The 14,506-nt window shown below is 54.8% G+C and overlaps 1 protein-coding gene across 1 annotated transcript in view; it reads left to right on the plus strand.

Annotated features, from left to right (window-relative positions):
- Positions 1-14,506, plus strand: part of TAF4 (TATA-box binding protein associated factor 4) — a 62,667-nt gene that overhangs the window by 26,368 nt on the left and 21,793 nt on the right. Inside the window, 6 exon segments of the mRNA XM_074318206.1 lie at positions 6,901-7,067; positions 8,471-8,590; positions 10,931-11,050; positions 11,898-12,020; positions 12,572-12,661; positions 13,355-13,600. Of these exon segments, the coding sequence (XP_074174307.1) occupies positions 6,901-7,067; positions 8,471-8,590; positions 10,931-11,050; positions 11,898-12,020; positions 12,572-12,661; positions 13,355-13,600 (866 nt within the window).

Here is a 14,506-nt window from a genome sequence, read left to right on the forward strand (position 1 = left end):
ATGTGTGCATGCGTGCATGTGTGTGCGTGCGTGCATGTGCGTGCGTGCATGTGTGTGCGTGCATGTGTGCGTGCGTGCATGTGTGTGAGCATGCATGTGTGTGTGCGTGCATGTGTGTGTGTGCATGTGTGTGTGCGTGCATGTGTGTGTGCGTGCATGTGTGTGTTCACTTGTGTGGACACGTCAGCGAGGGTCTTAAACATCTTGAACACAGCACCTAAGTAACTGTAGGGGTTGCTCTGCTTTGAGCCACTGTTACCCTGAGTTGCATCGTAGGGTCTGAAATGTTGTCCCTGAAATGAGATGTAGGTGACGTGTAGGGTCCTGAGTCTCAGGCTACCCTGTGCTCCGACTGCAGCACTGGTGTTTGCGTGGGTAACGGTTGGCAGGTGTGGGGTGGGACACCCGACCTGAAGGCCAGAGGAAGACAGGAGGGAGCTGTCCATCTTGGGGCTTTTAGGTGTTTTGTTTTAATTAGATATCTCAGATACCCTTTTCAGTCTTTAGGATTTGAAAGCATTGACAGTACAGAAGAATAAATAATTCTTTATGTTGGCATCAGCCAGGTTGACACTAGTCTCTTACTTTATTTTTCTTGGCTGTTTGCCTTACCCTGGTTGGTCTTGTTTGCAGCTGGCCTGAGGGGTGTGGTTTGAAATACTTTTCTCTGAACATCAGATAAAAAGACAGTTATGCTATTGACTAACTCGGGTTCTTTTCTATGAAGATGGTTGTGCTCGCGCCTCCCGAGGTGATAGGGGAGTGTTCGGGGTGGCTCCTGGTGCCCCCCCACCAGGAGGCTTACTCCAGCCCACCCCTCATGGAGCCAGGACATAAAGGGCCACAGAATGTGATTATAAGAAAAAGTCGTAATACACATTGCTAGCAGGGGAGTTTATATTGCTGGTATTATTACATGACTGGAAAATCATTTTAACATTTCAGGGCTGTTTTAAATTATGTGACTACTTATACCATAAAGCAAATCTATGTTAGTACTAGACTTTCATGCAAAAAAGCCATGTTGTGTAGTTTTCTGGTGACGTAGCATCTGTGGCATTAATGCCGTTTCCTGCATCTGTTCAGTTGAAGGGACTTGACAGCCTGGCCAGTTGACGCACTAATGGGCATTCAGGCCGCTGCCTCTGGGCTCTTGGAGATGTGGACGGGAATTTCCTCTCACCCACCACGACTCGGGGCTGTGGCCGCATCGCCTCTCACTGCCTGCTGGGTACCCGTGTGCACTGGCGCCTTCCTTCCATGGGTCACTCGCCCTCTGCCTGGCCAGCTCCGCTTTCCTGTGCGCACTCCCTCACCTCCATGGGCCCCATAATGCTCTGTTCTCTCCTCTTGTTCAGCCCCTGGCCACCTAATCTGGTTTATGCCCGTATCTCTCTTAGACAGTCTGCCTGGAGGCCAGGAGCGGTGCCCAGGACGATGACTGAGGACATGTGTGTCTGTTGGGTGTGAGGCCCTGGGGGTAAAAGACAGCAGGGTTCTCACCACTGAGGCCTCATACTCAAGCCCCACTGAAGTTGGGGTACGGGCCTGCTGTTTGCCTGCTCATGCCCTCCCCTGCTCCGTCCCCCAAACCACTCATTTCACCTGCATTTGCTTCTCTAGATAGCAACGCATTTCCCGCCTCTTTGATTTTTGAGAAATTTCAACCTTCCAGAAAAGACGACTGCAGTGAACACCTGGGCACTCTCCCTAGATTCCCCTGTTCATGACAGATTTCGCGATGTGATTTAGTCTGTAGCTGGCACGGATTGGTGTTTGCAGGCCGTACCTTTGTGACACGTGCTCAGAGTCAGGCAGAGCACCTCACGGCCTCGGTGTCCTGCCTGTGCGTCGCCCGGGGGTGGGTATCGGGGCCTTGGGTCATAGCTGGTCACAGCTCTGCTTCCCGCACACCTGGCTTCACGCGCACACTCACACTCATGCACGTGAATTGTGTATTACACGTAAGTACATTTGCGCATAATAATGCCTTAATCTTACCCAAGTATGTTAGTCATTCAAAGTTAACTTGCACTTAAGGAGAATTTGGGGTGCACTGGGGCCCAAAGCAGCCCTGGTGGCACGAGAATCCCGTGGCTTTCCACCGTGGTTACCCCGAGTGCTTTCAGTGAGCGGGTGCGGGCCACAGAGTGGACCCTGTCCTGGGGGTCCAGGGCGTTGGGTCCACTTCTCTGTCCAGCGCCTCAGGGAGCCGCAGCCGCAGGAGTGGAGGCACCGAGCCCCACACTGTGGGGAGGTGTCTGCACCACCGTCGTTCACGAGCAGTGACACGCATGGTTCAGACGCCCGCCCACCTGACTTTACCAGTTGGAGGGTGCCGGGGTTTCTGCATGAGCAGGTGGGTCGCATGCCCTGGCAGGCCCATCGCGGTGGAGGGTGAGGGGGCCGCAGCCACTGGGGGGGCACGTCCCAATCACGGTCTCTCTTCCGCATCAGAAGACAACGTTGTACCCACCACTGTGTGCCCCGTGTGTGACGCGTTACCAACACTTCATGAATCTGTGACTTAGACATTTGTGAAGGTGAAGTTAGTAGTTTTTAGTAACCCGATGCAGAAACGTATTTGCCAGATACATTTTATCCTGTTCTGAAGACAGAGATAAAGAAGGCACAGCCGGTGGGAAGGATTTTGTGGTCTGAAGGTGGCTGTTGTCCTGGGCTCTTGGCTCGGAAGTCTGCTGCTCCTTCTGCTCCTGTTGCGGGGACCTCCTCCTCTGGGAAGCCCCCCTCGGTGCACTTAGGACGCGCGTGTGGAGTGGCCTCAGAAATGAGGTTTCTGCTGTTTGCAGACTGCGCCTGGTGCGTCTCCGGTTCTGAGTCTGGCGTCTTCATTGTCAGCGTCGGGTTCGGGGACTTTCCTTTTGCACGTGTTTGGTTGGGGAGGGCTTTGCCTTTTCGTCATTGCCTTTGCAGACTTGCAGCGCCGTCCGCAGCTGACAGCAGTAGGGACCCTCGTGGAGGTGAGGGGAAAGGCAGGGGTCTGTTTGGGCCATTCTCCCGGGTGACATGCCCTTCCACGCCTGAGGGAGCCTCTAAACTGCGTGGGTGAGAAAAGTGTTTGTGAGGGGCTGTCATAGGTAAGGTCGGGGCGCGGAGCCCACAGCTCCCAGCCGGCCTTCCAGAGCTTTTGCTGAAGTGCGTTCCCCAGAAGTGATGCGTTCCAGGCGGAGGTTCCCAAGCAAGTCCCCAAATGCCCGTTTCCTGTGGCGTGCAGCTTGGGCTGACCCCCACGCGTGTTACGGTACAGTAATAGGTTGGCTGAGAGCGTTCAGAAAGACTGACTGGGTAAGGACACTTGAGGTTATCTCGAACTCTAGTGCTTGAGGGAAGGGAGGGCTCATTCAGTCTTTAGGAACGGGTGGTTGTGCTTGCGCTGAGATGGGGGCACGAGGTCCCCCGGTAAGCCTTGGGCTGCCTGCTGCATATACCGCTTCCTGCCCTAGTTGGGCACCCCGGCCTCCCAGACAGGTGGTGGTCAGGGTCGTGTGCGTGCGAGCACGTGAGGCTCGGTCCTGGCCTTCAGACTGCTGGGGGAAGGTTTTGTATTGCGCAGTGTAATTTTAAAGCCTGAGTTTTCACAGTAACGAAAAATAGAAACTAGCCTACGTCTCCACATAAGGAAATTGTAAATACATTTTGAATGAAATATTATTTGGCCATTGAATATTATGTTTTAGAAGAATGTTTAATGACTTAGAAATGCTTATGATACAAGAAATAAGAGAGTACAAAACCAGACAACACAATGACCTCCGTTTTCTTCATAGTTATCAAAATGCTTAGATCATACACATGCCAGTAGGACAGAGTGGAAAGAAAGACCTATACGGTCCTGTTACCTAAAGGCGGTGGGCTCCAGGAGATTTCTGTTCTCCTCGTGTGTCTCCACAGTCCTCAGGTTTTCTGTCATGAACTCTTGTTTCTGTACCAAGAAATATTAAAATTATTGAAAAAGAAGACCTAAGTCGTCCCCTTCATCCGGATGCATCATGGTACTTGCTTGTGCGAATTGGCTGGTTTGGGTTTTACGTGGCCTGAGCGGAGGAGGAGGGAGATGATGAAAGCAGGGGTGCAGCGGGGTGTGGGGTGAGGGCCTCTGCTGCCAGTGCAGGTGGGCGGCCCGGGTGCAGGTGTGGCCTGGTCAGGAGGCAAAGCCCACGTCCGCAACTCTTGGCTTTACCTGGTCACTGCCTGTGGGGAGTGACCACGTTGCGGGAAGGCGTGTTTGAGGGGCCTTTGGAATGGAAGTTGTGTTTACTGTGTCAAGTTTGACCTTCTCCTTCCCTGATTTAAGGGTGGATGAATATGGCCCATGGTATATGCAGCTCTCCCCGTGAAGCAGCCAGGGTGTGTGTGGTGTGGGAAGGCACTGGGGTATGCCTGCACGGCTTCTGGGCACTCACGGAGGAATCACTCACCCCTGGCCGGGTGCCCTGTCTGTACGGTGGGGAGTGGACCACACCTGCATGGTTCCTTCCTTGATGGAGTCGGGATGGATGGACCTCCCTAGGCCATGGCTGCAAATGCTGGAGATTACTTCTTCATGACCTATTATCCAAAACTTGTTTGTTACATTGAGACAAAGTTATGTCTCTTTGCCTTTGCATGCATCTGTTCGAAATGAGTGATTATAACCAGAGTTTACAAGATCCAGAGCTGTGATAATGTCATTAAAACATGGCATTTGATGCAGCTGTTGGTGTTCTGATGCTCCCCAGGCTATCACGTGTGTCTGACTTTTCTTTCTGTTGGAAACCGTGACTGTGATACATTGTAACCCGGGAAGCCCAGAGGAAGGCTCCGCCCCCGGTACAGTGTTTAGCACGTGGGCAAACAAACTTCCGCTCCGCCTAAGGAGCCATGTGGAGCCGTGTGATGTCGCTGTCAGGTTAAAGCACAGGTAAAGCACCCGTTTCTAAAGCCGCCCACGTAGCGTCCAGGCAGTTTGTCCTTTCTCTTGCATATCCATTTACGTACCCACTCCAGATGTTTTCAGTGCTGTCAGAGGCTGAGTTCCCTGCTTGAAGTCACACGGTCACTTGTGGCAGGACTTGGGATTCCTTCCCAGACTTTTGTTGTAACCACAGGCATGTTGCACATTGAACAGTATCTATTTTCTTACACTTTTACTTCAGCATTTTAACTGCATTGCAATTTCATGAATATTTGTTTAGGTATTCCTTTAATTTTCTGTAGATGTAACTTTCTAATCAACAGAGCATCCGATAACTAAAGTATATACATTGACTGCCATTTTAACAAGTGTGACACTGGGGTGTGACCCCGTAGGCACTGCTACACCTCCTTTGGCTACTTGTCCTGCCAGTGGTGACTATCGGTTCCAAAATTCCTGAGGAAGCAGCAGGGGGGTCTCCACATGGGCAGATGAGTGAGTGTAATGAATGGTGGGTTTGGGAGGATGACATTGGGGGTGTTTATCAAGTTTTCTCTTTTGGGGTGCTCAGCACAAGTGTGGACCTACCTGATGGTGACTGTGCAGTCCCCCAATGTCCCGTACTCAAATCTGCTGGCTGCACGGCAGCTCGAGCCGCCCCCTCGCCCTCCAAGCCTTTCCTGGGCATTGCGCACATATCTGGACGGGGCTCAACGTGGGATCTGGACGAGCCTTCCAGGCCCTTCTCTTGTCTGCATGAGCAAGCTCCTGGGGTTGGGGAGATGTCAGCGGAGTGTTGTTTGCAGTAGTCTGGTTTTGGGTTTTGTTTCGTTTTTTAAAAATTTCAGAGTGGTTTATTTTACAAGGGATGTGTTGGAGGGAAGCTCTCTTAATGAGCGTAAATGTGGTTGGAGAGGCCTGTTGTTTCTTGCTGTCTGATGGGGGTTGGCTGGGCCGGGCCCCAGGCGCTCACAGGCTCCTGAGAGCTCCAGCTCCTGTCTGCCCAGGAGGGAAGTGCTGGCTCCCAGGCGGTCCCCAGCCTTGCCTCTCTTCCCATGAGGACCATTTCCAGGTCTCCTGAGGGGAGGGCGGAGGCTTGGCGGCCGAGTGGGTGTGGCGACGGAAGAGGATGCATCTGTGGGTCTCCTCTCCAGTGCCGTCACTGACTCGTTGCGGAAAATTAAATGTGAAGTCAGACAGTTGTGTTACTGTTTGTAATGGAATCTGTGCTATAACTGGTTGCTGGGTTTTGAAGCTAAAATTAGTGCCAAACGTGCCTGATGGGTTTGCTCTGCAGTGACTTAGCTCAGGCACCGTGCAGTGAGTGGCTCTCCCTGCTTGCGCCTGTGTAGGGGTGTCCTCACTTAGCCGTGGGCACAGAGCTGCCCCCACACTCCCTGGAGCCAGGTTCCTGGAAGGAATGTTTGCGTGGCGCCTCACAGGACACCAGGCGGTGGCTGTGGGGACTGCTGTCTCCCCTGGTCCCAGGCCGCCTGTGTGCACAGGAGAAGGGGAGTGGGGGCAGCCGGAGGGACTCGCTCCAGGGCCTGAGGCTCCAGGCACGACCGCTCCCCAGGCCGCAGCCCCAGGCAGCCAGCGGTGGTGTGAGCTCCCGCAGGCCCTGGGCCGCCCGCGCCGGCTTCCTCGTCTGGAGAGTGGGTGCGTGGCCCTGCAGGCCAGCGTGGGGCGGCCGTGGGGCAGGCAGGGTGGCATGCAGAAGCTCTGCTGCCTGGCTTACAAAAGGGAGGCTCAAGTGCTATTTGAATTCCATGAAGAACACCTTTCACGTTCCTTGTCCTGCATGCCATCTTCGCTGGCTTGTGCGTGCGTGCACCACAGCACCCTCCTTACTGACTGCCCAGCGACCTGTGTGTTACCACTCGTCCTCCTCTCTTGTCAGAGCCGCCAGGCTCCCCTGGGAGACTGGTGCTTCCTGGGCTCGGGGGTGGGTGCGTTCCTGATGCCAGGTGTCCTTTGTCCCCCAGGTATGGTCCTCGTGCGCAGCGAGAATGGGCAGTTGTTAATGATTCCTCAGCAGGCCTTGGCCCAGATGCAGGCCCAGGCCCACGCCCAGGCCCAGCCTCAGACCACCATGGCGCCCCGCCCTGCAACCCCCACAAGTGCCCCTCCTGTCCAGATCTCCACCGTACAGGTGAGTGCATGCGTGCGCCCCACCGTGCCCGCTTGGGCCGTCTGGCACGCGTCCCGCCATCCTCCACGGGGTGGCTGCTGCTGGCGTCACGGGTGGCCCTGCTTGGAGGAGCCGGCTCCTGGGCCACGCGCCCTGACACTCCTCTTGGCCCCTGCCCTTCTCGCCCGGGACTTCACCTTCCTATATCCCCGTTTCCTCTTCTGCAAAGTGGAGATTCGACCAGTGCTTATCTCGCAGGGCTGTACAAGGACTGAGTTAAGACTTCCAGTGCTAAGAATAGTGGAGCAGAGTAAACACTGAGTAAGTGTTAGCTATTATTGTCAGGGAGGCACGGAAGAACTTTATAAGATTATGTGAAATAGTACCCCCCCCCACCCACACACAGGTATTTTTAAGCCTTGAGGGGTTACTGCCCTGACCCCTGAGATTATGGCAGGCGGACAGGTTCTGATGGGGAAGCAACGTGCTGGGACTCGCCCTCCCCAGTGTTCGGCGTTCCTGGTCCATGTCACAATCTCCTGTGGGCACGTGCCAGCACGTTCCCTGTCCCTGCTCTGTTTGCTGATGCTTTTGTGTCCGGTGCTGTCATTCTGCTGTGCTGAACGAGTTGGCTGTTTAGTAACTAAAGTGGAGACTAGAAAGCTCTTGAAAACGCCTTTCTCCTGTGACGTCAGCTGAGTTCCCTCTGGCGTTGGTGCCCCTGCACTGCAGGTGGGGGCACATCTGTGCTGGGGGCCTCACAGAGGACCCCCTTTACTGAGCATCTGAAACAGCTCAGAACAGAGTTTCCGAGGTCCACAGCGGTCTGTTCAGTGCGATGCAGATGTAAGTAAGGTGTTTGTGCTTTCGCTTCAGCTGCCGCTTGTGCGTGTCACCATCTGGCTGTCAGCGTTTTGCTGTCAGTTTCCTTTCAAACCAACTTCAACGTCACCTTGCTCAGGACTCAAGCCCTCTTTCCATCGGGACGAAGGTGTCAGTGGGCCACCTGGACCGCTGTCTCCTTTACTCCCCTCTTCTGCAGCACTGTGCCCGGTCTTTAGGTCCAGGGGACACGTGCTTCTTACTGCCTTCATCACTTTTTTAGTGCTTGTCAACAAGATTACAAGAAATCCCCACGGGGTCCGATTTCCCAGACACACGGCATTCTTTAAAGACCAGGTTTGGTAGACTTTGACATAGAAGTTAATGGTATTTTTATTCCAGTATATGAAGACTTCAGTCCTACCCTTTTACTTTGGTAAGAAAGGTTCAGACTTAGGGTGGCCTCACTGAAAATTGTGACTAAACTGTAGACTCACTTGAGTATACAGTTCTCTATGAAAGGATTGGTTTTGGGGCACACTGGGCGGCAGGGAATTACTTTCACTTGTCGCTCCTTTAGCTGACTCTCACTTGTTTTCCAGGCACCTGGGACCCCTATTATTGCACGGCAGGTGACCCCAACGACCATAATTAAGCAAGTGTCTCAGGCCCAGACGGCGGTACAGCCCCCCACGGCGGTACAGCGCTCGCCCGGAGTGCAGGTGAGCCGCGGCTCGGCGCTGCGTCCGGGATACAGACACGGCCTCCCGAGTTTGGGGGTGGGGCGCGAAGCTGTGAGCTGGCAGGAAGGTTCTCTTGAAGAAAGTGTGTTTTCTCTGCCAACGCAGAGTAGGTCAGGGTTCCTTTTCTGTAAAGCCTCATGAGATTTAGCACCAGCGGCACCTTTTAAAGCTTCCTGCTATGCCAGAAGTCTAATTAAAAATGGTATCTATGAATACTTGATCGTGTGTGTGTACCTGTCACCCCGAGTGTCCTGATGGTGACAGCAGTTCTTGTCTGAACATCCGTTCCAGACCTTACTGTTGATGGGCATTAGTTTGTGTGGCTCTCACCCTTTTCCTGCTGAGGCATTGATGAGTGACATGTGTGGACTTCCGGACTTGCTCGCACTCAGCCGGCGCGGCCACCTGCGGCCGTGTCCTCTCCAGTAATGAGCCCCTGGTGGAGCTGGTGTGTGTGTTTGGTTGTTGGAGTTTTAAACAGTGTGTGAGCTGTGGGATGGGAGCAGATGCTGATGTCTCTTGGCCGGTTGGGTGCTCCTGACAGCTCAGCCTCTGGGCGGGAAAGCCCAGGAGGGGCCCGTGTCCCGGCTCGGCCGGCCCCTTCCTTTGCGGAGAAGGAGACCCCGTCAGAGAAGCGGCCTGCTCTGGAAGCCAGGCCGGAGCAGCCAGAGCTGTTCCTGTGGTTGAGGTGTTGTGAGCATCCATCATAAATGCAGGTTTTACAGTGTTGGCCACGTTTTCTCGGGCAGCTGCGTGGGCCAGGCTGTGCTCTGATGTGTTGCTGAGCTGTGTGTGTCCCCACTGCAGCACTGCACGGCTTCCCAGTGAGGTGGCTGGGACAGCTGGTGGGCAGAGGGCCCCGGAGCAGCCCAGCACCGGCTCCTTCCCCCGACGGGATCTCGTCTTCATTCACCCTCCGCGTCTACAGTGGGGGGCAGTGTTTGAATTAAAGCCGGGGGAAGAGCAGCTCGGCCCCAGTGAATGAGCCAGAGCCGACGTCCTCTGTGTGTGTCGGGGGCGAGCCCAGGTGACCAGGATGTCCCTGGGCTGCAGGCTTCAGTGTGGCGGGCAGTCCCGTCCGAATTCCACTTGCAGTGGAAGGTGACAGTGCAGCTCACGGTCGGCTTTGCCTCAGAGTCAGTGGAAGGTAAATGTATCCCATAGATGCACGTCTTGTCGTCCAGGTGAAGTGTGTATTTGTCGGGCCAGCAGGAGAATGTGTGGGAACAGATTTCCAGGTGAGGGAAACTCCCAGAGGGTGAGGAGCGCCCTGCACGGCTCTGCCCCGCGGCTCTGCCCCGCGGCTCTGCCCCGGCGGAGAGATGGGGCTCGGTTTGCTCTTCCTTTTCCTTTGAGGGTGTATTTGATATTTTCTATTTACAAGAGTAACTGTTATAGAGAATGTTACAATTAAAGAAGACACACATTATAAAGAACAAGCCGTGACCTCCTCCGGCTCACTGCAGCCTGGCATCCCTGGGGCACCTGAGCGCCCGGAAGGGGCGGTGCAGGCTGTGGCTGCGGCTTACGGGGGGTGCCCGCTCCAGTCAGGCTCGGGGGTGGCGCTGCCCCTACTTTGCGGTTGCGAGAAAGGAATGTTTAAAAGATTGGAGAGAAAAGGTTGAAAGCTAGATTTATAACTTGCAAAAAGACTGATTAAGAAAAACCAGTACGTGTCTGCGTCGTGACCTTGCTGTGGAGCAGAAACGGCGGGAGCCTGACTGAGGCAGCAGGTGAACTGCCCCAGGTGTCTGACATCTGGCTGGTCGTTTGTTCAGCAGGTGGCCCTCCTGCTAACCCACTCCCATCCGTTTCTCCCGTTGCTCCGAAAACCCTCTTTTGTGATGTTCCTTGATCAGACTCACTCTTGGAGAGCGAGGAAAGGCTTGGGACCCCACCCCTGTCATCGTGGTGCCACCTTGCATGAGGGCGGACCACAGGTGAAGTCCTGGCCTCTTGTCACCAGGCTCTCTGTACAGACCAGACGGTGGCGTTTTCAGCTGTAGTTTCTCTGTTTGGTGCTTTTACTTTCTGATGGGATCCGGTTTGGTTATTAAAAGATGACTTGTACTGGTCATCGTGTGACTTTTAGGATGGACTTGTGACCAGCAGGTTCTTTCCAGCCATTGGCTTCATTGCCCCCTCCGGTGTCAGGCCTGCGCGCTCAGGCCATCTGTGGTGGGTCCCGAGGGCCCCGCCCGTGGTGCCTGTCCCCCCCCCCCCCCCCCGCACACACTGGCTCGTGGGGCCCTGCCACTGCAGGGGGTGCAGGCCATCTCCCCGTAGCCTCTGTTCACCCTGTGTTTTGGACTCTTGCAGCCTCAGCTTGTTCTGGGTGGCACTGCCCAGACACCCTCACTTGGGACGGCAACGGCTGTTCAGACGGGGACACCTCAGCGAACAGTCCCAGGAGCCAGCACCACCTCCACGGCTGCCACGGTGAGTTCTGCCTCGCTGCACCCCTCGGACCCTGCCCCTCGCCACCACCTCCCTTTCCTCTCAAAGCCCCAGAGCTGTTTGGAGCCGTGCGTCTCGTCCGTGCTGCCTCAGAGCACCCACCAGCCTGGGGCAGCTGCAGCCCTAGACATGCGGGTGCTTTGCGGTCTGCGTGGCTCCTCGGGGGGGGGGGGTGTCTCAGGGCAGAGGCCCCTGGGTGGCAGGGAGGGCCCCATGTTCCTGCCCGGGTTTTTCGGGCCCTGCCCTGCAGGAGTCTGCAGTGCTAAGGCCCCAGCAGCGGTGTTTGAACAAGTAGCACGTGGGCTGTGCAAAGGTGCGGACTGGTGAAGCGGCACTGGCGTCCATTTCTGTTTCTCCTTCTAGTAGTTTCCCTGCATGTATATACACCTTTGAATTAATGGGCTCATACTTTATGGCTTTGTATTTCTCACCATCTTTAGTAGCAGTGTCACAAGTGAATTCCTCTTATTGTGCATTTAGATAGATGACAGTGTTTGTTTCTGATAACCAGCATTATGGTGAATATCTTAGAGGCTCCCCTTTTCAGCTGGGGGGCTGTTGACTTAGCTTATTTCTAAAGGAGGAGCTGCCGGGCTGAGTGAGGCGTAAGCTTGGACCGGCCTGTCGCTTTGTGTGGTCACGTGGCCCCTAGGTCACATGTCCTGGTTTGTACCCCCCTCAGCAGGCCAGCACGGTTACTGCCTTTTCTTGAAAGACGTTTGAGAAGAAATATATATTTCTTATATTCATGTCTTAGTTAAACCGAAAGCTATGATGAAAATCTGCTTTTTAAGACTTTTTCACTTACATGTTTTTAACTTGACTGCAGGAAACTATGGAAAACGTGAAGAAATGTAAAAATTTTCTATCTACGTTAATCAAATTGGCATCATCGGGTAAACAGTCCACAGAGACAGCGGCTAATGTGAAGGAGCTGGTGCAACACTTGCTGGTGAGGCCTCACTGGGCCCTGGGCGAGGTTCCGACACGCGGGGGCCAGGGCGCCGTGCGCAGCAGGGTTCTCCCTGGTCAGGGCTTCCACCCGAGGCTCGCGGTCTTAGTGGTGTGCGTGGTGTCGTGTCTGAGTGAAGGGGTCCCTGGCTCCCATTGGCGCTGCCTCGTGCATCTGTGCTCGCAGCTCTGACTGTGATTATGAGGCCACCTTCAGGCTTGTCTGCCTCCTAGCAGAGTGCCTGGCATTGAGTGACAGCTGAGTGAAGGGGACAAGAGGCAGAGCAGTAAGCCACCCAGGCGCAGGCGCAGGCACAGCCACCGGCTGGTTCCGGAGGGAGGGCCAGGCGAGGGTCCAGCTGCACACCTAGGACGCTAGTGTCGGCCAAAACATGCCACGCGTTCACTTTCCTGTCACCTCTGTCCAACACCAGACCTGGCACAGGGAACAGCTGATCATGGGATACGAGACCAGAGTGATGCTGAGTGAAGAGATGTGTGTGTGTGGATTTTTATTCGTGGAGGAATTTCAATGTGAATTTTATTTTTAAGGACGGAAAAATCGAAGCAGAAGATTTCACTAGCAGGTTATACCGGGAACTTAATTCTTCACCTCAACCTTACCTTGTGCCTTTCCTGAAGGTAATTGTAAAGCCGTCTGGCACCTGCACCTGCACCTGCACCTGCATGCGTGGGGGCGGCTTTGTCCCGCGGGAGGGGTGGGGTTCACGGCTGTCACAGATGTGTTTGAAAGCACAGCGCCCTGTGACTGATCGTCTAGTTTTCTCTTCAGAGGCTTTTCTGGGTGTTATGAGACCCCTGACGCTGTGGCCAGTCTGCTGTGTCACGCGTCCTAAGCACAGGGCAAACGCAGGGTGGTCTGTGAGTGTGACGGCTGGTGGGGGCGCTCACCCAGGCAAGGACTCAGGGCTTCACCAGCGTCGGATTGACCCCACAGATAATCTCTGAGGCCATAAGAGTCTTAAGAGCACTTCAAAAATACCTCTTTTTCTTACTGAGAATAATCCTCCCTCGGTGACGTGTGTGTGTGTGAGCGTGTGTATGTATGTGTGTGACAGTGTGAGTGCATGAGCGTGTGTGCATGTATGTGTGTGTATGTGTGACGGGTCTATCAGAGTGTGTGTACGTGTATGTGTGCTGGGTGTGTGGACATGTGTATGTGTGTGTGGATACCTGACATCAGAGGCATCTCCTTAAGGCCCTGAAGCCTAAGCTCTTTAGCTTGAGAACTTTGCTCAGGGCGGATGTGTCTGAGTTTGGGAGCAGGGAGCCTGGTGTCGGTACCGCCCGCCAACGTCATGTCTTTCTGCCCAGAGGAGCTTGCCGGCCTTGAGACAGCTGACCCCCGACTCCGCAGCCTTCATCCAGCAGAGCCAGCAGCAGCAGCCGCCCGCCTCGCAGGCCAGCACCGCGCTCACGGCTGTGGTGCTGAGCAGCTCTGTCCAGCGCACGGCCGGGAAGACGGCGGCCACCGTGACCAGCGCCCTCCAGCCCCCTGTCATCAGCCTCACGCAGCCCACACAGGTTGGCGTTGGCAAGCAGGGGCAGCCCACGCCGCTGGTATGCAGGCGAGAGCCCGCGTCCCCCCCTGCCCGCCTGCCCGCCTCCTGGCTCAGGAGAGGCGCCTGCCAGGAGCAGGCTGGGTTTTAGCCTGGGTAGTTAGCCCAGTGCCGAGGCCCACGAGTCTGAAACCAGTTTTTCTGTAAAGGGTAGTAAGCGTGTTGGCTTTCGCGCACCATGTCCATTACCTGTATCGTTTCAAGGTGTTTGTGGTTTACACAAACTCTGTGTGTTTGTAGTGACTCTTACCAGGATGTCAGCTTTGATTAGGAACAAGGGCCCAGATGCAGCAAACTGACCATGTGTGCTTGGAGTTGACACGTCAGGCAGGCCGGTGAGCCTGTATCTGGGTGTAGGTGCCAGCTCTGCAGTCAGGCTTGGGCCCTGGTGAGTCTCACGAGCTGAAGCTGCTGATTGATCGTTTATTGACAGTTTGGGTCCAATTTTCTGAGCTCTGAGGCTGGAGAAAGCATCTTTGTTTCCACAGGCATATTGGTGGCCTTTTACAAAATGTTCAAAGGGATTTTGTTCTTCCAAAGACAGTTACCAAAAACACACAGTGCAGGTTCCCTCGCACTTAATGGCATGTTGTGGAGTGGATTTTACAATAATAAAGTGACCAAGTGGGTGACCCCAGTGTACCCTGGGCTCCCTCACCTGCTTAGGTGAAAACCTGCGTTGTTCTGCCTCGAGTGGTGGTGAGGCAGCCGGCTGATCTGGGCAGCAGGGAGGCTGGTCTGTGGCGTGGGGCCGAGGTGCCCACGTGAGAGCAGGTCTCCACGCTCCTTTCAAGGGGCAGAGATTTGTTGTGGCCTTTGCTTTCATGTCGTGTAAGTACAGAGCAGCTCTGTTTGACAGTCACTGGGGCTAATTTATGCAAAAGCTGGGTTCTCTGAGCGAGAAGTT

Source organism: Rhinolophus sinicus, linkage group LG13, assembly GCF_036562045.2.
Source record: "Rhinolophus sinicus isolate RSC01 linkage group LG13, ASM3656204v1, whole genome shotgun sequence".
Classification (NCBI taxonomy): Eukaryota; Metazoa; Chordata; class Mammalia; order Chiroptera; family Rhinolophidae; genus Rhinolophus; species Rhinolophus sinicus.